Source organism: Lepus europaeus, chromosome 18, assembly GCF_033115175.1.
Source record: "Lepus europaeus isolate LE1 chromosome 18, mLepTim1.pri, whole genome shotgun sequence".
Taxonomy (NCBI): domain Eukaryota; kingdom Metazoa; phylum Chordata; class Mammalia; order Lagomorpha; family Leporidae; genus Lepus; species Lepus europaeus.
The window spans coordinates 15,874,286-15,899,565 of NC_084844.1; the positions used below are offsets into that span (position 1 = coordinate 15,874,286).

Consider the following 25,280-nt stretch of genomic DNA (forward strand, 5'->3'; position numbering starts at 1 on the left):
GCTCCACTTGTGATCCCAGCTCCCTACTAATGCACCTGGGAGGCAGTGGTGATGACTCGAGAACTCGGGTCGCTGCCAGCCCCATGGGAGACGCGGGTGGAGTTCCAGGCACCAAGCCTCGGCAGGCCCTAGCCCTGGTTGTTGTGTGCATTTGAGGAATGAACTGGCGGGTGGGTGTTCTCTGTCTCTGGGTCTCTTTCTATCTCTCTGCCTTTCAAATAAAATGAAAATAAAGGTTTTACAAATAAAATAGCCGCTGAAATCCCTGTGGCACACAATTGCCTTGAGTTTGTTCAGTCCCAGTATCAGAGAAGTATTTCAGTACCAGATTTTATTTTACGTTTGTCAAGAAAAGTGGGGAGATTATTTCTATTAGTTATTTTTATTATTTTGTGTTTGGGGATTAAGATTTCCCTTCAGAGCATAAATGCAATTCAATTCACATTAAATGCTCGAGGCAGGGGATTCAAAATAGCAGGGGTAGTCCTTGCTCCCAGGGTTCAAGGAAACAGCCTCCAAAACCAAGCCCACTACTTACAGAACAGTGGTGTGATCCAAACCACACGCTACCCCCACCCGCAGAGGACAGTTTCTGAGACCCCCTAGGAGATACCTGAAAGATAGTACCAAACCCTATATATCGTTTTTTCTACACATGTATATATCTGTGATTAATTCATAAATTAGGCACAGTGAAGGGTTAACAATCGTGACTGATAATAAAATAGAAGAATGATATAACTTCTCTGTAGGGAAATTGCCAGGGTCACTACCCTTGTGCTCTGGGCCCATTGTTAAGTGAACTAAAGGACACTGGGACCCAAGCATTGGGATTGTCACGATGGACCAGATAACCGCATCGAAGGGGCCGGCAGCGTATACAGCGCAGACACAACCAGGGCAGGACAGAGCAGGACGGCGCTAGGTTTTGTCACACAATTCAGAACACTGGAGCCTTCCATTTAATGTTTTGAGCCCAGGCTGACCATAGGTAACCGATGAGAAGGGACTATTGTACATTGCTTCTCCGGCACTTAAGTCAGACTGAGGAAAGCAGGGAAGAGCAAAGAGAAGAGAGGCCACGTGAGACAGTTCTTGGTAGATGAGGATTTGCCGAGAGAATGCGGAAGGCATTGCTAGCAGAGGGAGCGCAGTGTGCTGGAGCTCTGACTACGAACATTCTTATCCTGTACTTAGAGCACAATCCTAGGTGATGGAGTAGGGCTGGTGGGGTGGTAAGAGGGAGGAGCTATGATGGGAAGAGATCAGAAAGAGAAGTTAATAAGGATTGGCCAGCGCCGCCGCTCAATAGGCTAATCCTCCGCCTGCGGCACCGGCACACCGGGTTCTAGTCCCGGTCGGGGCGCCGGATTCTGTCCCGGTTGCCCCTCTTCTAGGCCAGCTCTCTGCTGTGGCCCGGGAAGGCAGTGGAGGATGGCCCAAGTGCTTGGGTCCTGCACCCCATGGGAGACCGGGAGAAGTACCTGGCTCCTGGCTTTGGATCAGCGCAATGTGCTGGCCGCGGCGGCCATTGGAGGGTGAACCAACGGCAAAGGAAGACCTTTCTCTCTGTCTGTCTCTCATTGTCCACTCTGCCTGTCAAAAAAAAAAAAAAAAAAGAAGTTAATAAGGATTTAGGTACCACCTCCTTTGGGAAGGCAACTGTTGGGAAAGTCTTGGTAGAATGCCTCTTAGTATACTTGTTTGGATTTATTAAAGCAATGCCTTGTATCTGTGGCCTGGCATTTTGGGTAAAGGGAAGAGCGATATGCCTGATTTTTATACTCGGAACAGGTATCTAAAGAACTCTTGGCCATGACTGTCATTTACTTATGTTCTTAGTTCATTAGAATTAAGCATAAAATGACCCCATCTGCTCATAGACTAAGACGAAGAAACGCTTTGTGTTCTGCAGGCCTGTTTAAGACGACAGGAATACAGAAGAGACCCAAATGACAAGAAACAGTATCAGTTCTGGGAGCAAGAGGCGAGCTTTGAGAGATCCAGGTTTTCAAGCACATCATCTTCCAAACAGGTATGGAGAATTCTGGAAGATTCTCTCCTGCTGCCGTGTGTGTGTGTGTGTGTGTACTGCTTAACAAAAGGCTGGCTCAAAGGGAGATGTTGCCAAAGGAAGAGGCAGGGGCAGGATGGACCACGGGTGCCCCTCCTGGACTCTGCCCCCTGCCCCGGGCCGCGTGGCCTCCTTCCTGTAGGTAAAGGGTCTGCTGTGGAGAGTATTTAAAGAGCCAGAGGCCCTGGGCTTTCTCAGGCATGGCGTCTTGTTGTGGCTCATGGTCTTTCCCACTGCGTTACTGGGTCTAATTTTTAGTTCAAAGGAGAAGAGTACAATACCTCAGTAACCGCATCATGTGATAACCAGCAATTGTTGGAATACTTGTGTTCAGGGTGGTAATAAATAGCAATAGCACCACAATGAAGATGATAGGAGTCATCGTTACCATGTTCCAGGACACTGCAAAGCATGTAATGCCTGTTGGCTTATTGAAGTCTCAGAAATGTATGTGTCTACAGGTAATGGTCTACTATGTCTGTGTACATAAATACACACATACAGATACACAGGTACTCAAAACATGTAGAAAAGAGGAACTATAAGTTTGTTTTGGTGTAAAATGTTATGAAATCCACGCATAGCTTTTTGGTAGTATGCATTTTTCATGAACTTCTTGAAGACCCTTTGTTTCAATATATATGCAATTTTTTTCAACAAAATTAATTTATACTTTAATTCCTCTGCAAATTTTTTTCCTCTCCTTTTTCTTTATTTCAGTTTTTTTGGAGATAATATTTTTAAACTTACATTATAATCAAAGACTTAATGGCTTCCATAAACTTTTTTTTTTATTTTTTTTTGGACAGGCAGAGTAGACAGTGAGAGAGAGAGAGACAGAGAGAAAGGTCTTCCTTTGCTGTTGGTTCACCCTCCAATGGCCGCCACGGCCGGCGCGCTGTGGCTGGTGTGCTGCGGCCAGCGTACCGTGCTGATCCGATGGCAGGAGCCAGGTGTTTTCCTGGTCTCCCATGGGGTGCAGGACCCAAGCACTTGGGCCATCCTCCTCTGCACTCCCGGGCCACAGCAGAGAGCTGGCCTGGAAGAGGGGCAACCGGGACAGAATCCAGTGCCCCGACCAGGACTAGAACCCGGTGTGCCGGCGCCGCAAGGTGGAGGATTAGCCTATTGAGCCGCGGCGCCGGCACTTCCATAAACTTTTTGAAGTACCCTTGTGTGTGCGTACACACCCCATTTTATAGATGAGAAAACTTGACCTCAGATTTCATGGCCAGTGTGTGGTGGAATGAGGATTCCACATCAAGCAGTCTGACCCCAGGAGTGCACTCTGCCCTGCCGAGCCATCCGATCATAACTCACGTTTAAGGTCTTATCTGTCTAAGAATTTTACTTATCCCAGCTCAGAGCTAACCACCAGAAGCTGCATTCAGCCCTGTTTGTGAGCACAGTGAATTGATTTAAGATGAGTAATATGCCTTTTATGAATTCTTATTTAATATTTTATGCCCAAAACAGACACTAGAGGAGGGACTCTCTCTCCTACCCATGGGGAGCATGGGTCCTGGAGATAGATCCTGGATACCTGGTATCAGTCAAATTCTTGTTGGGATTTCTTTTTTAATCTGGGATGTTCACTCCATGGTTATTTAGTGTTCAAAGGACACCTTAAAAACATCAATGATTGATGTTTATGGATGTAGATGTATCCCTGGGAGAGAGCTGGATCCCTATTAAGGGTTATAAAACCACACAATAAAACATCTTACCAAGAGTCTGAAGGTGAAAGAGGCCATTTCACAATATTGGCAGCACGGAGAACACGTCTCCTGCATCTTTTCCTGTTAGTCAAGGACTAAATATAATGCCTGCTGCTGAGTAAATTTAGGGAGTAAGATTAATCCAAGAATTAAGTCTAGTTGGGCTAGGACAACACGTTTTCTAGCAGTAAGATAAATCCTTGCATTCTTACACTTAGAAACAAAATCAAGGACAGATTTGAAACAATGTGATATAATTGAAGCTACAGTAGCATGTAGCAATCTTCCCAGATTGGAACTACTAAACAAACAGGCAGCTGGGGTCTCCTGTTTTCACACAGACCCACGTGCATGGCCACAGCCATTCTGAAGGGCGACCTCACGCTTCTGAGGCGTTAGGAGGGCTGAGCTCCTTTGTCAGATCCCTACAATTTTCTTCTCCCTGCTATAAAAAGGAGTCCTTTTCAAAATCACCATTGCAAAACACTCAGACCGCTTCGAAAAAGGACGTGATTGTGCGTATAAAAGTAATTATGTGAAATAGCTTCTATCATCGCGGATGATGTGAATTTTATTTTCCAACCCTTCGCGTTATTATTCACTTACACCTGACACAGCGTAAAGATGAAAATGCCTGGTAGGGAGCCCAGAGCTGAGCACTTGTGAAGTTCGAAGCCAGGGCCCCCCTGTGCCTGCCTGGCGTCCCTGGGCAGCAGTGCGCCGAGGACGCGAGACATTGCAAACATCAGCTCGTTTGTTTTTATAAAATGTTAGCCCCAGGGTGGTTATGACTGTACAAGACCTTCAGGGTGCTGTCTTCTGTCTCAAAGATGACGAGATCAGAATTGTTCCCAACAAAATTTGCCACTAAATGCGTCGCACCTCCCCCAGCCCCCCGCCACTGGATGCGTGTGCTCCTGTGCTCAGTGTCCCGTCACCTGGCTCGATGCTTTGGCTCCTGCTTGGTGGAAATGAAGCCAGAGACCCCTTAGAGACTCAAGTCGAATCCAGGAGGTCTCCCACCCCAGGAAGACGGTGGGTTCCGGATTTGGGCCTCCACCCAAATTCCTGCTGAAATCGGATTGTTCCGAAATTGGATTGGGGCTGCCGTGCCGTATCTCAGATCCAGAGGGAACGAATGCAGAAGGTGGTAAACCTTTCTCCTCGGGGCCCATCATGCCAGGGTGGTCCTGGGGCAAGTGCCCCAAAGCCTGTAGGAGAGGAAAGAAATTAGAAAGGCGGTGTCCCCCAGAGTAGGCCAGGCCAGGCAGACCCGGTTTCCAGAGGCAGCTTGGGACCCTTGGTTGCTCAGAACGGGCAAGACAAAGAGGTGGTTCGGGGAGACGGGGTGAGACCTGCAAGGCCCCCCTCCCCAGGAAACTTCCTTCCACCAGACCCTGGTGGCTGCACACTCCCCGCAGCGCTCTGCCTCTCAGTGCCCAGCAGGTCTGCTGTGCCTGCGTGGCTGAGTGAGGGCAGCGCCCAGAGCCTGGCCCGCCTCCCCTGCGTGACGCTCGCACTGTGATTCTCGTCATTCATGTATTCCTTAACCTAGACTCAAACTGTCGCCATGCTCATGAGCCTGGGACAAGTGAGGCACTTACCATCAAGTTATGGCTCCAGCGTCGAGGCCGCCGTTTCCAGACACCTGCCTCTGGTTGGGCAGGTGCTGTATCATCACCCCGTCTCCTTGCCGCAGCCAATGGCCGGCATCACGGGGTACGCAGAAGCCACGTTTCGTGTCATTCCAAGACAGAGGGCTGCCGCAGGGCCTCCGCGGAGACGCTGCTTTAGGGGGTACCTCCTGGCTCCACCGGCCTTTGTGGAGGCCGTCCCTGGCAGGATGGAAAGCATTAACTGTGTCAACCCTGGCAGCCCCTTGACTCCTAAGCACTTCCTTGTCCCTCACAGAGCTATCCCTGTGGTGCTTATCTCGTGCGGTGGTCCTGAGAACCAGGGGGCCTCAACAGATCACCTTGTAAACTGCCTCGGGGTGTGCGAGCGCCTCTGGGGAGAAAGCAACTTCTCGGATTTCTAGACCTGTATTTTATTTTATTTTTTTTCTTTAAAGATTTATTTTATTGATTTGAAAGACAGAGTTACAGAGAGAGGTAGAGACAGAGAGAGGGGTCTCCCATCTGCTGACTCACTCCCCAGATGGCTGCAACGGCCGGAGCTGTGCCAATCTGAAGCCAGGAGCCAGGAGCTTCTTCTGGGTCTCCCACGTGGCTGTGCAGGGGCTCAAGGACTTGGGCCATCTTCTACTGCTTTCCCAGGCCTCAGCAGAGAGCTGGATTGGAAGAGGAGCAGCCAGGACTAGAACCGGCACCTATATGGGATGCCAGAGCTTCAGGCCAGGGCTTTAACCTGCTGCGCCACAGTGCTGGCCCCAGAAATATAATATTTTTATATTGCCCCTAGAGATGTATTTTTAAAAATTAATTATTCCATTCACTTGAGAGAGAGAGAGAGAGAGGAAGGCAGAGCGCTCCCGCCCATTGGCTTTTACTTGCCAGTGCCCAGGCCAAAGCCAGGAGCCAGGAACACCGGCCCTGGGACCCAAGTACTTGAGCCATCACGGCTGCCGCCCAGGGTGTGTGTTAGCAGGAAGCGGATCAGAAGCGGAGGAGCCAGGCACGGGGTACCTTGTGTTGCTTCAGGCACTCTCCAGCCGTACTTCTAAGAGCCAGTCCAATGCAGGCACTGAATTCTAGGCCCTTTTCAGGGTCATGGACAACGTGGGGAACTGTTCAATCAGACCAGTGGTTACCATGGAAGAAGCAGAAGTTCCTCACAACCAAGCAGAAACCAGACAACTTAGTTGACTAAAAAGCCGCGTAGTCTTTCCCTTCCTTCCCAGAGAGCCCAGGGCCCCCTGCCGGCCTGGAGGGGCCTGCTGTGCTGGACGGGGCACTAGGATATTTCATCTCTCGAACATTCCAAAGAAGCCATAGGAACCCTGAGTTCCCCCGCAGAAGACAGCCAGCAAGCTTTCCCAGCCCCGGACGTGGGGACGGCGGGCCTCCGTGGAGACACACCACCGGCCCTTCTCACCTGCCAGGATCCCGCAGCCTTGCTGCAGGGCATCCCGGGCGGCCGCCCAGGCCCCAGGGCCAAGGACATAGTGTCTGCATTTCCTTAGTGACAGAGAAGGTGGAGAGTGGCTCCCAGTTTTTCCGGAGCTCCGTTGCTTCTGCTAATAGCGATGGGATCCTTGCCATTTCCCCGTCAGCCACGGAGCAGCTAGACACTGGATTGCAGCTCGCAAGGACCCAGCGCTCCACCGCAGGAGGCCGCGTGGGCAGTTCACCTGGTACCAGGAAGCAGCTCAGAGCAGTGCTTGCCCTGGTGAGGTCACCCAGACCTCCCAGCAAGCCAGGGAAGCTTCGGGAGCCCGGCCACGACCCGGCGTGAGAATCCACCCAGACTTCGGGGAGTATAATGAACCAGCAAAAGCTCTGCCGATCACCTGCAGCCCCTCAAGAAGACAGTGCCCCCCAACCTCCAACTTGAGGGCCACAAAGGCCTAGAATCCTGCAACCCAAGACAGGGACCACCGGCCATACGTGGCTGCTGAATTTACATTCACATGAACTCAAATCAGGCTCCTATGCGGCAGCAGCCACGTTTCTCGCGCTCAGTGGCCGCCTGGAGTCGGTGACTGCCACGCGTCCGTCATTGCTGAATGTTCTGGGGGACAATGCCGCTCTGGATTATGGTCAAGCGCACACAGCGAGACAAAGCAGGCGCCACTGCGTCAGAAGGGGCCCTCGTCCCAGAAGCTGGCCGGGCACCATCCGCAGCCCAGGGCTTTGCCCGCTGCGGCACCTTGCCAACGGCAGCTGTCCTGTGACTCAGCCAGGCCTTTGCATTTTGTGTTGTTCCCCCGGCCCCGGGTGTATTTGCACCACTCCTTTCATTATCTATGTATTCATCCTCTCCCGTCTGTGAAATGTCAGCGTCTCCTCTTTCAAACGGCTTTGGGGGGGTGGAGGGCTGCTCTCCGTTAATCTGTCAGTGTCAACCCACTGACACCCTGAATCGTGGCGGGAGAGCAGCCCCGGCTTAGGACGGCTTAGGACATGAGTCACCCTCTGCATTTTCTCCGACTTCTGCTTGCCCATTGTCGGGGCCCCGTGTGGGTGGGGCCTCCCTTCCCTGTGGCCCCAGGCCAAGTCTCTCTCTTTCTCTCAGACACACACTGGCTCCCACTGCCAAAGGCCCCACCCTGGGAGGCGGGAGGCAGTGAGTCACCTGCAGCACCTGGCCGGTGCCAGTCCCAGCCGCCCTCCTGACTCCGCGCAGATTCTGCGCCCTCAAGGTGCACCTGTGTAGTGGCGCACCTCTGCCCCTGCACCGCCCCGGAGCAGGTGTGAAGCCCCCACTTTGACAAGAGTGGATCTGCGGGAGTTTCCCTCGGAGTACGTTTGCTGTTTCTGCCGCGTTTCTGTCCGTCATGGTGGGTGTCCCGCACGCACCTCAGACTCCAGGTGCCGAGTGCTTCTTTACCCGATCCCGCACATGGTTCCTCTTCCTGAATGTCTTGTTCCTGCCCAAGCCAGATATCTGGAAATTCTCTTAGACTCCTCCACCTCTTCCCTCTGCTCTTCCTCGCACTCTGCAGCAACCAGGCACCGGAGCCCAGCTGCCTCTCTCTCTCTCTCTCTCTCTCTCTCTCTCTCTCTCCCCTGTCCCCCAGCACTTCCTTTGCAGGAGCCTGTCTGTCTGGATTCTTGTAGCAGTCCCTCCCCTGGCCATTTACTTCATGCAGCCTACCAAGCTGCTTATTTAAGAAAGATCCTTCTAGAAGCAAACTGCACCATGGCACTCTTTTATCAAAAGTGCTCCAGGAGTTCCCATTGTCTTTGGGGTCAGGGTACTCCAGGCCCAGCACAACCAACCAACGGCTGTGTCTGCTCGGCTCCGCAGGTGAGCCAGGTCCTTCCATTGCTCTCTCAGAGCCTCTTCTGAGCTCAAGTTCACCACGGGGACGGGGTGGGGAGGGCGTCTGCTGGTCTACCTCTGCCCTTAGGCTGGGAGCTGGGGAACAGCGGATGCTGTGGGCCGTTGTGTCTCCGTGGCCTAACTCGTGGCAGGTGCTCACGGCTTCATTCTGTGGCTGACAGCTACACCGTTTCAACAATGCGCACGTGCTGAAAGCCACAACCGCAAGGGGTGGGGCTCTCGCCTTGCTTCGAGTCGGGCAGGACCTGTGACCTGGCCAGCGACAATGAGGACTGTGCTTCGCGAGGCTCTCAGTCTGCAATGGCCAGTGCTTGTGACCCAGCGTCCCGAACCCCCTGAACTGCCGGTGACCAGACTGCCAGCCAGATAGAACATTCTTTTTCCGGCCTACCCTCTGCGGAGACAGATGGCTTCTTTAACTCCAAGTCAGTTCCTTTTGTTTCACAGGTAGGCAAGAGCAGAGAGGCAGGGGGCGGGCTGGGCTGCAGCCTCCGAGGCTCAGAATAGCAGAAGCCAACCGAGGACTCCCAGTGCTGGGTGATGGGGTTAGGTGTGCAGCAGCTGGACGCTGCGTGGGGGACCCCTTTTATAATCGGAGTGTGATTCACTCTAACACAGGTGTGCAGGCCCTCCTGTGGGCGAACCAGGGTGCTGGGGTCTTCGCCAGCGTCCCCGGAGCGGGCGGGTCACAGCCATCTCTGCGGCAAAGCCAGCAGTGCGTCATTTCTCCTATGTTTCTGTGCCGAGTTCCACCAGGTAATCTTAAAATAGGGCATGGCATTAAAATGGGGCAACTGTCAGCTCAAATTGTGACTGCCTCCCGAAAGTTGTCCTGCCTTTGTCAAGAGATAAGCAAGGCAGCCGCCGGCCCTGCCGCAGCGGGATTCTGCTATGTGGCCGGGTTGATAGAAACACCAATTCTTATCCCAGCTCAGCAACACTGTCGGGGCCACGAATGGGTGGCCTCTGACCCAGAAAGCTCCCTGTGTTAATTGGACTTGGTAGCTCAAAAATTGCATAAGAGGAGATTATAATAAAATATCTTTTTTTCCTTTCCATGTAATGCTGTGTACTTCACTTTACTACATTTTATTAAAATTCCCTACTTCTCAAAAAATTAGTTCCAATTAGTGTTTAAAACCAAAAAACCTGTTAGAAACTGATTAAAATCCAGCTATCAAAATTTAAATATTTTATATTGCAAGGTAGCATTCAGGTGCATGCCTGTGGTAAATGTATTTTTACAACGGATAGCAATTCTTGCAAAAACTTGTATTTTGTTGTTATAATGCTTCATTCTCTTAAGAAATCACAATGCAATGATTAGCATCAATTAAAATAAAATATAAAAATAAAGTCGAATAAAGACTTTATGAATCACTTTTTGCACAAGACGCTGTGGTGGGAGCCATGGGAATACAGTCTTGAGTAAGCCATGTCCTGCCCCGGGGTGGTTTCTGTGTTGGGGAACTAACACACACACACCTGCTGTTCGTGGCAGGATCTGATGCAAGAACAATCAAAAGGCAATCGGACCGGGTAGGCATTTGGTGCAATAGTTAAGTTGCTGCTTGGGATGCCCACATGCCATAGAAAACCAATCTCTCTCTCTCTCTCTCTCTCTCCATTTCAAATTTTAAAAAATAAAAATAAGTTTTAAAGGCGAGGGGAAACCTTGGAAAACCTCACAGGGAATGCAGATTTTAAGTGGGATCTTAAGTCACAGGCAAGACCTGCAGCTCTGCGGGGGGTGGTGGGGGGTGCTGAGGCGTGAGGCCATTGCAGGGGAGGAGGAGGCTGAGCCCATGGCTCATCTGGGTGGTGTGAGCCATCTCCCTGGGGCCAGGAAACGTCCTCCCACCCCTTGCCTGGAAGCCTGGCTCTTCCCTGAGGATGCGCCTGCTGCACTGTCCTCCAGGGGGCGCCACACACACCCCTCAAGCCCAGGAGGCAGGAGGGCATCCTCCCGGCTCTGTGGGAAACACAGGTCTCTGAGCATCGTGCTGCCTTGTGTCACCGCTCTTTTCCATCCCCGCTGGCCTCCTGCCACCGTGCCACAGTCGGGGAGCCCTCCTGTAGGTGTCTCAGGCTGCATCTCTCCACCTCCTCATCTCAGCCATACCCTGGCCTCTCATCCCTGGTGCATCACAAGTGCCCTCCTCCATCCCACGCTGCCACCCCTGCCCACGAAGGCACGCCCGGGACTGTGATGTCACCCAGCACGAGATCACTGCGGCTCAGCAGGCCACCCGGCTCTGCCTGCAGCTTGCTCCCCTCTGGGGCCCTGGCCCACTGACTCTTCCTCCTGGCCCTGTGCCGGCCCCCTCTGTAGAAGGCACTTCCTTGCTGAGCAGCCCAGATCCTGTGCTTGGCCATCTTAGCAATCCTCTCATCCTTCGGTCCTTTGTTCACACTGGCCTGGGAAAATCCCGCCCACCGTTGTCTCTGGGTCCACATCTGGGCCACCAGCTACCAGTGGGGAGAAATCACCCAGCTTGGAAGGATGGTGCCACTGAGCCCTCAGTGCCCCCAACTTCTGAAATGCTTCAGTGGGATCCAGCTCCCTGGCCAGCTCTCGCGTCCTCCTCAACCCTTCCTCTTCCCAATCTTCTGTCCCTTCTCTCTCCCACCCGTGCCACATCGGTCCTCAGACGGAAGCTTCCTCCACTGGCCCTGTCCCTCCCCTCCTGCCCCCTGCTCCGGGCCCCTGCCTTCCTCAGGTCCTGCCCTGTCCTGCCTGTGTCTCCAGCCCTGCGCCATTGCATTTCCTTGTGCTCCAAGGCCTTGCACCGAGAGAAGACAGAGCCGGCGCCTCTCTTCCCCACACCCCCAGCCGCTCGCTGCTTCTCCTTCACCAAGTCCCCAAAAGCATTATTTACACTGCCTGACTCCACTTCCCCACCTCCCACTCACTGCTCAGCCCACTCCAATCTGGCGTCCGTGCTCGTCACTCCACGGCGCGGTGCGCTGCCGGGCAACTTCCACGAGTCTGGATGCAGGAGGTCCCTCCCGGCCCCCGCCGCACCTGACATCACGGCCGCCCTTGACACCTCCTCCACGCGCTGCTTCCCGGAGCTGCTGCAACTTCTTCTTCCTGTTCTCCTCGTGCCCCCTCCCTGCTCTCTGCAGGGGGCTTGTTTATCCTTTTCTTTTTAACATTTATTTATTTGAGAGGCAGACTCATCATCTGGTTCATTCCTCAAGTGCCCACAATGGCCCCTAAGTGGAGCCAAATTCGGGAGCAGAGAAGGCAAGCCAGGTCTCCCACGCAGGTGGCAGGAGCCCCGATGATGACTTGCATGGTCACTGCTGCCTCCAGTGGGAAGCAGGAGTTAGGAGCTGCAGCCGGGTACCAAACCCAGGCGCACTGATGTGGGCCGCCAGCATGCTAACCCCTAGGCCGAATTCCTGACCCTAAAGGCAGCATCACGTTCTCCCCTCTCATCCATCTCTACCTGGATTCTGAACCAGGAGTTCCTGGTTGCTTCATCCCCTTCTTTCTCTGTACCCGAAGGTCTTGTCCCATCTTGGGGCACTGACCTCTTTGGTTTGCAATATAATGTGCTCTCTAGATCCCTTTTCAGAATAAATTTTCAAAAGCATAAAATAACACAAGATTTCAAAGGAAACCACTTTTACTGAAATAGTCATCAGAATATTTTTAGCAATTTGTGATTCAATTATACATGTGCTTCTTTATTAACACATTAAAAACAAGTAAAGGGTGTAAATGGTATTCTGAGGCAGCTGCAACAAATCTAATGAGGATGTGGAAAAATCCGTGATTTTTATTGGTGACAAAAATCGCAGGTCTTGCAAATACTACTGTGGTTTGTTGCCTGCCTTTGAAGATGAGGAATATGCTCAGATCTCAGTTAGAGCTGGGTGAAAACAAAGATGCAACGCTGTTCCCGTCCAAGTTCATGCCCCGCCCCCAGGAAGCCCCCCTCCACACATTCTCCTGAAGTTATCTCACCACGTCTTAGCTGCCTTTGACTTTCAGATCAACATTTCCAGTCCCAATCTCGCTTTCGATCTACAGATCTGAATATCCAACCAGCTGTTTACTCCCTATCACCACTTGGATGTCTCAAAGGACACCTCGAAGACCAACAGGCCCAGAGCTCGAGTCCCCACCCCGGCCTCCTCCTTCCTTCTGGGCAGCACGGACAGCATCTGACGATTTCTTCCCACCCTCTCGCCACGCGCAGCTCATCGCCACGCCCTGTCCACTTCACTCACCCAGTGTCTTTTGAACCCCTCTGCGCGTCTTCCCTACACCACCTCACTGAGCCCCAGCACTGAGTGGGTCCCTAAGCATCTCCACACTCCCACCCCTGCCCCCGCCCCGGTCCCCTCTTCCATTCCTCGGGCAGAGTGATGCTGACAAGTGGAATCAGATCACTCGTCTTCCCTGCGGAGGCCAATCCCTTCCATGGCGTTCTGTGGCTTTTGGAATGAGGATCAAAATTCCTCTTGTAGCCAGCAAGAGCTGTGGGGTCCGTGCCTCCTTCCTGCTCTGTGCTGCTCCCACACGGGCCTTGGGACCACTACCCATCCTCAGAGACGTTCCCCTGGCTGCCCCTCTCCCACCCAGATCGGGACCCCTGCCCCCGCCCCGCCGTATTCCTGTGGCTGTCTGTACTTCGTTTCCTTTCTAAAGTGGAGGACTCTTGCCATTGTATGTTTATGTAGTGAGTTCTCCCCTCCGTGATCCACCTCCACCCTGACTATGGCCTCTACAAGGGCTTGGTCCTGTTTTACCCATCATTCCCTCACCCCCAGCGCACAAGGCTGGGTTTCCTTTCCTGAGACGGTTCCTTGTCAGTATAACTTTGTGTTCTACCCTAAAGCTCCAGGTGTAAGATAAGGCCTCTCTTCAACACTTACCTTGTATTGACTTTCTTGTACTAATCATTGTTGCTAGGTGATACTGTGACGGGAACAATTCTAATCTAATGAAATAATGAAATAAATGTTTATTATTAGCCATGCAAGAGGAAACTAAGCCATGTCCCCACAAAGAACCGAGTGTCTCCCGCAGCTACAAGATCTGCACGTGTGTATTGCGCTCCGTCCCCGCGCGTTTTAGTGTGGAAGCTTCCACACACGCAGAGCAGGGAGAGCAGGGCTGGGAACCACGCGGTGAGTGTGCCTATGCCCACCAGCTGTTCGCCGTCACTGGTGACGTCTTGCTGTCTTTGCTTTATCCCTAGTTGATCTCTCTGTCCACGCATCCGTTGATCCAACTTGGGTGTTCTGTGCATTTCAAAGTAAGTTGCAGACATGGGTACTCCGCAGCCCTAAACACTTCGGCTTGCACACAGAGCTATTTGTTCATGGTCCTGTGCTTTTGATTGTTCATTCTGCTTTTTCAGATTTTGTTTTAGAGATAAAAATGTAAGAGTGAATTGTACAAATCTTCAATGAGCTTTGACAGCAGCATACATCCAGGTAACCCAACCCCCACTGAGTTTCCATCACGCCAAGGAGTTCCCTATGCTTCCCTCTGTTCTGAGTGTTCTCACCATAGATTTTTGCCGTGTCTAGTTCCATGTTTTAAAACTTAATTGGAGCAGTAGTGTTTTTAAATGAGTCAATCAATTAATTAGAGAAGCGAGGCAGAGAGAGGGAAAAGAGCAAGCTCCTATTCACTGATTCGCTGTCCAAAGGCTTGCTCTTGCCCCAGGCCAGGGGCTGAAGCCAGGAGCCAAGAACTCAGCCCAGTCTCCCAATGGGTGGCAGGGACCTAGTCACTTGTGCTAGGACCCCTGCCTCTCAGGGTCTGCATCAGCAGGAAGCTGGAGCCAGGAGTAGAGCAGGGCTCCAAACCCAAGCACTCCAATGTGTGATCCAGGCTTCCCAACTGAGCTCTTAACCACTGGACCAAACGTCTGACCCTTGTTCCACTTTCACTGTTCCCTTTGCGTTCAACTTTCTTCCTTATTTATTTCATTTGGGAGACAGGTGACAGCCCAGAGACACCCCCCATCTCCTGCTCACTTCTCAATTACCCCAACAGCTGGGGCTGGGCCAGGTTGGAGTTGGGAGCCAGGAAATCAATTCAGGTCCCCCATGTGGGTGGCAAGGACCCAACTCCTTTTTGTCCCCCCAAAGAAATATTTATTTAATGAGTACAAATTTCACAAGTATAACTTTAGGAATATAGTGATTCTTCCCACCATACCCACCTTCCCACCCCACCTCTTCCTCCCTCTCCTATTCCCAGTCCCATTCTCCATTAAAATTCATTTTCAATTAACTTTATACACAGAAGACCAACTCTGTACTAAGTAAAGATTCCAACAATTTGCACATACACACACACACACATAAACTGTTTGAGAACAAGTTTTACAATTCTCATAATACAACTTGAGGACAGAGGTCCTGCATGGGAAGTTAGTGCACAGTGACTCTTGTTAATTTAACAATTAACACTCTTATGTATGACTTCAGTGATCACCCAAGGCTCTTGCATGAGCTGCCTAGGCTACGGAAGCCCTTTTTTTTTTTAAGGTCTTCCTTTGCCATTGGTTCACCCTCCAATGGCTGCCATGGCCGGCACCCTGCAGCCGGCATACCGCACTGATCCGAAGGCAGGAGTCAGGTGCTTCTTCTGGTCTCCAATGGGGTGCAGGGCCCAAACACTTGGGCCATCTTCCACTGCACTCCTGGGCCACAGCAGAGAGCTGGCCTGGAAGAGGGGCAACCAAGACAGAATCCGGCGCCCTGACCGGGACTAGAACCCGGGGTGCTGGTGCTGCAGGTGGAGGACTAGCCTATTGAGCCGCGGTGCTGGCAGAAGCCTTTGAAATTCACAAACTCCATCAGTATTTAGACAAGGCCATAAGCAAAGTGGAAGTTCGCTCCTTCTTTCAGAGAAAAGCACATCCTTCTTTGATGTCCACTTCTTTCCACTGGGGTCTCACTCACAGAGATCCTTCATGTAGGACAATTTTTTGCCACAGTGTCTTGGCTTTCCATGCCTGAAATGCTCTCATGGGCATTTCAGCCAGACCAGAATGCCTTAAGGGCTGATTCTGAGGTCAGGGTGCTATTTAAAACAATTGTCATTCTATGAGTCTGCTATGTAGACTGCTTCCCTGTTGGAACAATCTCTCCCTTTTAATTACATTTATTATTATTGCCAGACAATTGATCTTACTTATATGATCACTTTAACACTTAATCCTATCTATATGATCACTTTAACACTTAATATGGCCATGTTAACACTTAAGATGGCATTTTTACCACCCAGCTTAATAGGATTTAGGGTCCTACAACAAGATTTTAAACTGTCTCCTTAGAAGTAAGCCTGTAGGAATGTATGCAGAGCTATACAGCTTTACAGGTACAAACTTCCTCCTCCCTCTCTTATTCCCACTCTTATTTTATACTGAGATCTATTTTCAATTGACTTTGTACACATATGATTAACTATGTTAAGTAAAGAGCTCAAAAATAGTATGAATAAGAGAAAGAAAAAGAAAGAAAGAAAAAACTGTTCCTTGATAGTCAAGACAAGGGCTATTCCAGTCATTGCTTCTTAAAGTATCAATTTCACTTCTACAGATTTCCTTTTAGGTGTTCTGGTATCACAGATCAGGGAGAACATATGGTATTTGTCCTTCTTGGATTGGCTTATTTCATTAAGTATGATGTTTCCCAAGTTAATCCATTTTGTTGCAAATGACTGGATTTCATTATTTTTAACCACTATATAGTATTCCATAGAGTACATATCCCATAATTTCTTTATCCAGTCTTCAGTTGACAACCATTTAAATTGACTCCATGCCTTAGCTATGGTGGACTGAGCTGCAATAAACATGGGGTGCAGATAATTCTTTCATATGCTGATTTCATTTCCCTTGGGTAAATTCCCAGGAGTGGGATGACAAAGTCATATGGTAGGTCTATATTCAGATTTCTGAGGTATCTCAAAACTGTCTTCCATAGTGGTTTTACCAGTTTACATTCCAACCAACAGTGGATTAGGATACTTTTCCCCCTACATCCCCACTAGCATTTGTTGTTTGTTGATTTCTGTATGAAAGCCATTCTAACTGGGGTGAGGTGAAACATTGTGGTTTTGATTTGCATTTCCCTGACAGCTAGTGATCCTGATCATTTTTTCATGTGTCTGTTGGCCATTTAGATTTTCTCTTTTGAAAAATGCCTGTTTAAATCCTTGGCCTATATCTTAACTGGGTTTTTTGTTTTGTTATTGTGGAGTTTTTTGATCTCTTTGTATATTCTGGTTATTAGTCCTTTATCAGTTGCAGAGTTTGCAAATGATTTTTTCCACTATATTGGTTGCCTCTTCATTTTCCTGAGTGTTTATTTTGCAGTACAGAAGTTTCTCAATTGGATGTAATCTCATTTATTAATTTTGGCTTTAGGCTGGTGCCATGGCTCACTAGGTTAATCCTCTGCCTGCGGTGCCAGCACCCCGGGTTCTAGTCCTGGTCAGGGCACCGGATTCTGTCCCGGTTGCTCCTCTTCCAGTCCAGCTCTCTGCTGTGGCCTGGGAGGGCAGTGGAGAATGGCCTAAGAGCCTGGGCCACTGCACCCATGTGGGAGACCAGGAGGAGGCACCTGGCTCCTGGCTTCAGATCGGCGCAGCTCCGGCCGTTGCAGCCATTTGGAGAGTGAATCAATGGAAGGAAGACCTTTCTCTCTGCCTCTCTTTCTCACTGTCTATAACTCTACCTGTCAAATAAATTTTTTAAAAAATTTGGCTTTAATTGCTTGTGCCTCTGCACTCTTTGCCTGTACCAACATCTCCCAGGGTTTCCCCAATGTTCTCTACTAATATGATGGTATCAGGTCATAGATTTAGGTCTTTAATCCATTTTGAATGGATTTTTGTGTAAGGTGTAAGTTAGGGGTCTTGCTTCATACTTCTGCATGTGGAGATCTAGTTTTCCCAGCACCATTTGTTGAAAAGACTGTCCTTGCTCCAGAGATTGGGTTTAGCTCCTTGGTCAAATATAAGTTGATTGTAGATGCTCGGATTGATTTCTGGCATTTCTATTCTGTTCCATTGGTCTATCCATCTGTTTTTATACCAGTACTAGGCTGTTTTGATTATAACTGCCATGTAGTATGTCTTGAAATCTGGTATTGTGATGCCTCTGGCTTTGTTTTTGTTGTGTAAGGTTGCTTTAGCTGTTCGAAGTCTCCTGTGTTTCCATATGAATTCCTGCTTCATTTTTTCTATATCTGAGAAGAATTTGCTTGGTATTCTGATTGGTATCACATTGAATCTGTAGATTGCTTTCAGAAGAATAGACATTTTGATGATATTGATTCTTCCAATCTGTGAACATGGAACATTTTTCCATTTTTTGTATCTTCTATTTCTTTCTTTAATGTTTTGTAATTCTCATTGTAGAGATCTTTGACATCCTGCGTTAAATTTACTCCAAGGAGTTTGATTTTTTTTTTTGTAGTTATTGTGAATGGGATTGTTCTTAGAAGTTCATTCTCAGCTTGGCATTGTCTGTGTATACAAAGGCTGTTGATTTTTGTGTATTTATTTTATTTCCTGTTACTTTTACCAAACTCTTGTATGAGTTTCAGTAGTCTCTTGGTGGAGTCTTTTGGATCCTCTCTATATAGAATCATGCCATCTGCAAATAGGGATAGTTTGATTTCCTCCTTCCCAATTTGTATCCCTTTGATTTCTTTTTCTTGCCTAATGGCTCTGGCTAAAACTTCCAGGACTGTTTTGAATAGCAGTGGTGAGAGTGGGCATCCCTGTCTGGTACTGGATCTCAGTGGGAACGCTTCCAACTTTTCCCCATTCAATAGGATGCTGGCCATGGGTTTGTCATAAACTGCCTTGATTGTGTTGAGGAACGTTCCTTCTATACCCAATTTGCTTAGAGTTTTCATCATGAAAGGATGTTGAATTTTATCAAATGCTTTCTCTGCATCTATTGAGATAATCATATGGTTTTTGTTTTCAGTTTGTTAATGTGATGTATCACTTTGATTGTTTTGTGAATGTTGAACTATCCCGGCATACTAGGGATAAATCCCACTTGGTCCAGGTGAATGATCTTTCTAATGTGTTGTTAGATTTGATTGGCTAGAATTTTTTTTTTTAAGGATTTTTGTGCTTATGTTCATCAGGGAAATTGGTCTGTAGTTCTCTTTCTCTGTTGTGTCTTCCGGGTTCAGGAATTAAGGTGATGCTGGATTCATAGAAAGAATTTGGGAGGATTCCCTCCCTTTCAACTGTTTTGAATAACTTGAGAAGAATTGGAGTTAGTTCTTCTTCTATTTTTTTAAAGGTTTATTTTATTTATTTGAAAGACAGAGTTACAGAGAGAGGTAGAGACAGAGAGAGAGGTCTTCCATCCGCTGGTTCAATCCTCAGATGGCCACAATGGCAGGAGCTGCACCAATCCGAAGCCAGGAGCCAGGAACTTCTTCTGGGTCTCCCACATGGGTGCAGGGGCTCAAGGACTTGGGCCATCTTCTACTTCTTTCCCAGGCCTCAGCAGAGAGCTGGATCAGAAGAGGAGCAGCTGGGGCTAGAACCTGTGCCCATATGGGATACCAGTGCTTCAGACCAGGGCTTTAACCCACTGTGCCACAGCGCCAGCCCAGGAGTCAGTTATTTAAATGTCTGGTAATATTCAGCAGTGAAGCTCTCTGGTCCTGGGCTTTTCCTTGTTGAGAAGGTCTTTACTACGGATTCAATTTCTGTCTTGGTAATGGGTCTGTTCAGGTTTTCTGTGTCTTCATGGCTCAATTTACGGTGGTTGTATGTGTCCAGGAATCTATCCATTTCTTCTAGGTTTCCCAGTTTGCTGGCATACAGCTCTTTGTAGTAATTTCTGGTGATTCTTTCTATTTCTGTGCTGTCTGCTGTTGCATTTCCTTTTTCATCTCTAATTTTACTGACTTGGTCCTGAGTCGTGGGCGCCCTCACCCTCCACATAGGTCTCTGTGTCCCTCCAGTTTGCATAGTTTATCTGCGGTTTGCTCCCTGACTCTTCCCTGAGACTGCACTCTCTCCACATTTTAAAACCATCTTCTCCTAGACTACAGCAGCGAGCTCCCTCTCTTCTCCGCCATCTTAATCCCCTGGCCTCTAGGACCCAGCCCCTCGGCACCCCCTGCTGCCTCTCAGGGGCTGCATTCGCTAGAATGGGCAGCAGGGCAGGAGCAGACCCAGGCGCTCTGACACGGCATGCGGGCGTCCCTGTGGTGTCTTCTTTCTAAGCCATTTGAGGCCCTTTGTAGAAAGATGTAGAATATACATTTTAAATAAATGAGATAAACAAATCAACCCATGTATTCATTAAATTAGAATTACATATAAATTTCAGATTAAAGTTATAATTTTCTCTCAAAACGATGAAGCCTTTTTTAAAAGAAAGATAATTACTAGAAAAGTTAGATAAAGTTGACATTCTCCTCTCCACCTGAAAATGTAAATTAATATGCTACTCTGGAATATAACATGAGAATAGAAAATTTAAATCTTTGTGATGACTTTAATCCATGTAAATTCCCTCTTTGCAGCACTTAAAGACATAATTAAAGATACACATAAAGATACAAGGATATTCATCTAAGTGCTCTTAGCAACCAACATGACCAAGAAAAATAATTATGATGTTCATAAATGAGGAATGCATTATAAAGACAAAGAAAGCTTCAAAGAAGTCATATTTAGTGAGTTTATTCTTAAAGTAATATTTATACTACAATTCTGAAAATGTTGTATGTATTGCAGTATATATATTGCAATATAATATATATTAACATAATTAAGGAATAAATATTTTAAATAATAGAAAAAGATAAAATATAAAAGAATGCAAAATTCCACAGTATTAAATTTTACTCAGAAATATTGCTGAATTTGTGATTTTTAAAATATATGTTTCTAATTCATTCCACTGAAAAGGCTGATAACCAACACCACCCAAGTAGCAATGAGCAAGCCTAGCACACAGATTGCGATTTCAAAACATCATTCTGAATTGAAGAGAACCAGAGTTTCTTGGTGAAAGTACCTGGTTCCAGGTTCAGGCAGGTGAAGTACAAGGCGAGATGAGGATATTTTACTCACCAGAAAGCAAAGAAATGTTCAGAGCCTTAGTCAGAAGCCAGCTTGGGTGGACGCCCACTCACCACTTTTGGTGCAATTTGAGCATCAAAAAGTTGATGAAGTCATTGAATAAAACATGTCCTGGAGATCACAGAGACAATGAAGAAAAGATAAGGAGGGGAGGGAAGGCTCTTCTTTGGAGAAGAAAGGTGACAGTAGTAGATTAGGCAAGGCGTGTCGCCGGCTGCCAGTCACTGGGCAGGACGGTGTTTTGCAGAGGCTGCTCAGTGTCAAGGCGTCACCCCCACACCGCCTGCTAACTGGGGAGGGGGAGAGGTCCCGTGGTCACCACCTCACCCTGGGGAGCAAACACAGCCCTGCCGGTGTGGACAGCCCAGCCGCGCACCTGCCGAGGTGGCAGTGTAAGGAAGTTCGCCATGCCGATGATGGGATCTTTGCACCGGACGTGACGCCCTGAACTTTATTATGAGGAAAAATTCAAAGTCAGAACGTAGATATTCTGTAAAACAGCTGCCGGAGCTCTTCAAAATGGTCTTAAAAATTAAGCAGAAAAGGTCAGAGGACTAACTATCCTAGATGAAAAGATAGAGACACAGGAACTGTCTGCAGTGCAGGTGGCTGGATGGTCATCAGTGCAGACAAAGAGCTGGAAGGACGCCTGGGGACGACGGCCTTGGGCTGTGCTCTGTACATTAGGCCACATCACGAGACTATTACATTTCCTTAGGCAGGAGAATGACGGCATTGTCGTCTTTTGAGAGAATGTCTGTTTTGTTAGGAAATGCATGTTGAAGTATTTAGGGATAAAAAGTCATGAAGTCTGGTCATTTTGCAATTGTTCAGAAAAACTGGGGCCAGCGCTGTGGCATAGCTGGTAAAGCTGCCGCCTGCAGTGCCAGCATCCCTTATGGGTGCCGGTTTGAGTCCCGGCTGCTCCACTTCTGATCCAGCTCCCTGTTAATGCGCCTGGGAGGGCAGTAGAGGATGGCCCAAGTGCTTGGGCCCCTGCACCCATGTGGGAGACCTGGAAGAGATTCCTGGCTCCTGGCTTCAGACCAGCCCGGCTCTGGCCATCTGGGGAGTGAACCAGTGCATGGAAGACCTCTCTCTGTGTGTGTGTGTGTATCACCCTCTCTCTCTCTGTAACTCTGCCTTTCAAGTAAACAAAAATAAATCTTTACCCCCCACACACACACACACATACATAGTGTATGAGAGAACTGGCAGTGGTAAGAGTAATAGGTATTCCTTGTACTAGTTTTCAACTCTGTAGGTTTGGAAAATTTCAAATTAAGGTTGAAAAAATTCACAGAAAGTTATCACTGCAGTGTAAGTGACACGATCCGTGTGGGACAGTTCTGCTTCTGTACCCATGTGCTTATACACCTGCGTGCACTAGGTCATGTATGTTAGGTCATGTATGTTGGGTCACGTGTGTTAGGACATGTGAGCTGCTGTAGCAGAGGGATCAGGACCGCAATGGCTCGATCAAGATGGAGGTTTGTGTCTCACACGTGGGCCAGTCTGGCTGCAGGTGGTGCTTCTCCACACAGATTCAGGGGGTCAGGCTGATGCCGGGTTGCTGGACGTGATCTTGGGCAGGTGGAGGTGTAGCGTGTGGGGCCCGAGACTCTCCCTGAAGCAGGTCACACACGTCCTCTGCTCGCACTCACCTGGCCAGGCGGGAGCCACATTCCAGCTCCTGCGGCTGGGGCAGGGACTGGGGTAGGGGGGCTGGCCGGCTCCTTCACAGCCCTGAAAAGGGTCTGAAAGAACACAGACCAGCCTGTTAGCAGTGTTTATTTCAAGGTCAGTGGATTTTTGGATGCTTTAAATGTTCTCTTCTTTATGCTTGCCCTTATTTTTCCATTATGAGCATGCATTTCTTTTGTAATAAAGGAAAGAATTGCACTTTACAAAAATAACCATTGAGACTACAGAGAGATCATTTCATGGGCAAATTGCAAGACGTCTTTGTTTTCTGTTCTGGCAGAAATACACAAGCAAATCTTCAGTCCCACGCCAAGCGTTTCCCCACTCTGGAAGCTTCCGCCGGACCCCATTCTCTCCCACTGACTCTCAAACCTGTCTGGAATCTCAGGGCTCCCCAGTCTGACCCCCCTCGCCTACCCCCACCCCTGCTCTAGCCACTCACCTCTCCATCTCGGAAGCCTGCCTGCAGGGTCCACTCTCTCTGCGCCTTGGCTCCCCTACCGTCTCCAGCTTAGCCGGAGCCCACATGGAGCCCCAGCGCACACCACCGCCTTCCCTCACCCTCGCATCTCAGGGTTTCCGTGTGACCTCACTGGTCACTTATTCAACGTTGTTTTGCATTCTGCTAGTAAGACACTCGGGTGGTTTCTCCAGCTGCCAGCCTCTGGTTCCGGTGTCCCTCGCGGTGCCCAGCATGGCGGTGGAGACCGTGTGGGTGCAGACGGTGCTCCTCCCCTGCCTCCTGCGCCCTGTGACCTACAAGGGGCAGCTGCACGGAGCAGCTGGGCCTGCTGGCCGAGCCCGCACACCCTCTGAGCTCAGGGGCTCCTCTCAGCTAAAAGAAGAATATGAGTGCAAATAAAGGGCAAAGAGGAGAACTGTAGCAAAACCCCACAGAAACGACCCACGCGAGGGCATCTCAGTGTGCCACTCAGCCCTGCCTCTCCGTGCTCAGATTTTTCAAATCCAGTGTCTTCTGGCCACCCACGGCCCGCTGCCTTCCCCACTGCCCACCATGTGGAGTCCCACCCCTACCACAGCCAGAGAACCTTGTACACAGGTTTGAGCAAGAAACTCAAAGCTCGGGAGCGTGGTCACCCTGCCCGCGTGGACTGCTCGGTGATTTCCGCAGCACGCAAAGGATCACCTTGTCCCGCGAGAAACACCCTGCAGATGTCGGAAGGCCCACTGCGCTTGTTTCCAGGGGCTTGCGTCTCTATGAGGGACAACAGTCGGGAAGCGAGTCCTACGTCCCACTTGCCTCTCCAGGCAAGCGCAGACCCCACGCGATTCAACATGAGAAGACTCAGACCCCCAAGGCCACGGATGCTGTGAGGTCCCAGCGTCCGGCTGGGCCGTTCCAGTCTGCGAGCGTGAGAATCAGGAGGAGACTGGGGGCAGCCGAGAGCTCACTACAGCGCTCCAGGGCGGACAGAGACAGGGGCCGGGGACCAGCTGACTCGTGACAAAATGGAGAACAAAGGCTTCTAGTGCCGATCCGGGTCTGACCCAGCCCCACTTGCTGCCACGTGGTCGGGGCGGGGTGGGGACGGAGAGACAAATGAGGGTCAGCAGCTGTCTGGCTGCAGATCCTTGTCCCCTATTGTTACTCAAGGGTGCAACTGTGGCACCCCCAAAGGTTTTCTGTGGCTGCCCCTAGAGTTTTTCTGGACAGGAGAAAGCGCGGCCTGTTTCGCGCTGCAGCAACCCTGGGCGCAGAGCAGGTTCACACGCGCTGGCTATGTGAAGTGTCCTCCGAATGCTGTCTGTGCAAGCTGCCCTGGCTTCCCTGAGGCTCTCGGTGTGTGAGGCACAGTGTGGACGCGCGCGTCGGGCACGGCGCTCAGCGGGCACTCGTCTGCACCTGTCACCCTGCCCATGTTGTCTGTCAAGGTTCGCTGCCCCCATCACGCTCTTGCGTCATCTCCTGAGGCCAAACACGCAGGCTTCTCCCCACACCTCGCTCTCTCCTCGGCTTCACAGCGAGCGGCGCCCCGATCCGCCCCGCGCCAGGGTGCGCTCCGCTCAGCCTTCCCCACCGCGACCCCGGGCAGACTTTGGGTTTGCTACACAGCCGTGGGGATCAGGCAGCGCAGCTCCGGGAGGGGCGGGGGTGGCATGAGGATCGGGTTCCTGGGTCTTGCAAAGGAGCCAGGAGGCAAGAGCAGGAAAACAACTTCCAGCCTTTTTTGTCCCTGGCTGCTTTAGCCGACTTGCTCTTCCGATCATCTGTCTTCATTGTCACCTTCCCATTTCAGACTCAAAGTTGTTAGGTCCCAGTTTAAAAAAATCGAGTCCTTTTCGCCTCCCCGGGGAGATGCATCCCACGCCCCAGCCCTGCACCTGCGTCTTGCAGGAGCTCTGACTTGACCCCCGCACGGTGCTCAGTACTTCCACGCCCGGGGTACTCACTTTGCCCCCCGAAGTCCCTCCTCTCCCCAGCGTGAGGCGTTCCCTGAACTTGTGTTGCAGGAGCCCACACACCAGTTGGAGGTGTTGCCATAGAACCCCCAAACCTGGATCCACTCGCCATGTGCTCAGCAAGCAAATCCCTGGCATCGGCGTGGTGGAAGAAGTCAGGTATTTGTTCGCAAAGCGCAGAGCAAGGAGCTGGGCGGCTGTCGATTAATTCCTAGGCTCCCCATGGAGTTGGGGTGAAGGTTCTTATCGATTGAAATTGGAGCTGAGAAGTGCGTGTTCAGCTCGTGTC

The 25,280-nt window shown here is 50.0% G+C and overlaps 1 protein-coding gene across 2 annotated transcripts in view; it reads left to right on the forward strand.

Annotated features, from left to right (window-relative positions):
* Positions 1 to 25,280, forward strand: part of MARCHF10 (membrane associated ring-CH-type finger 10) — an 81,008-nt gene that overhangs the window by 10,380 nt on the left and 45,348 nt on the right. For both annotated transcript variants that reach the window (XM_062216429.1, XM_062216430.1), the window contains exon 2: positions 1,916 to 2,035. In XM_062216429.1, coding sequence (XP_062072413.1) covers positions 1,916 to 2,035 — 120 coding nt within the window. The remainder of the gene's footprint in view (positions 1 to 1,915; positions 2,036 to 25,280) is intronic.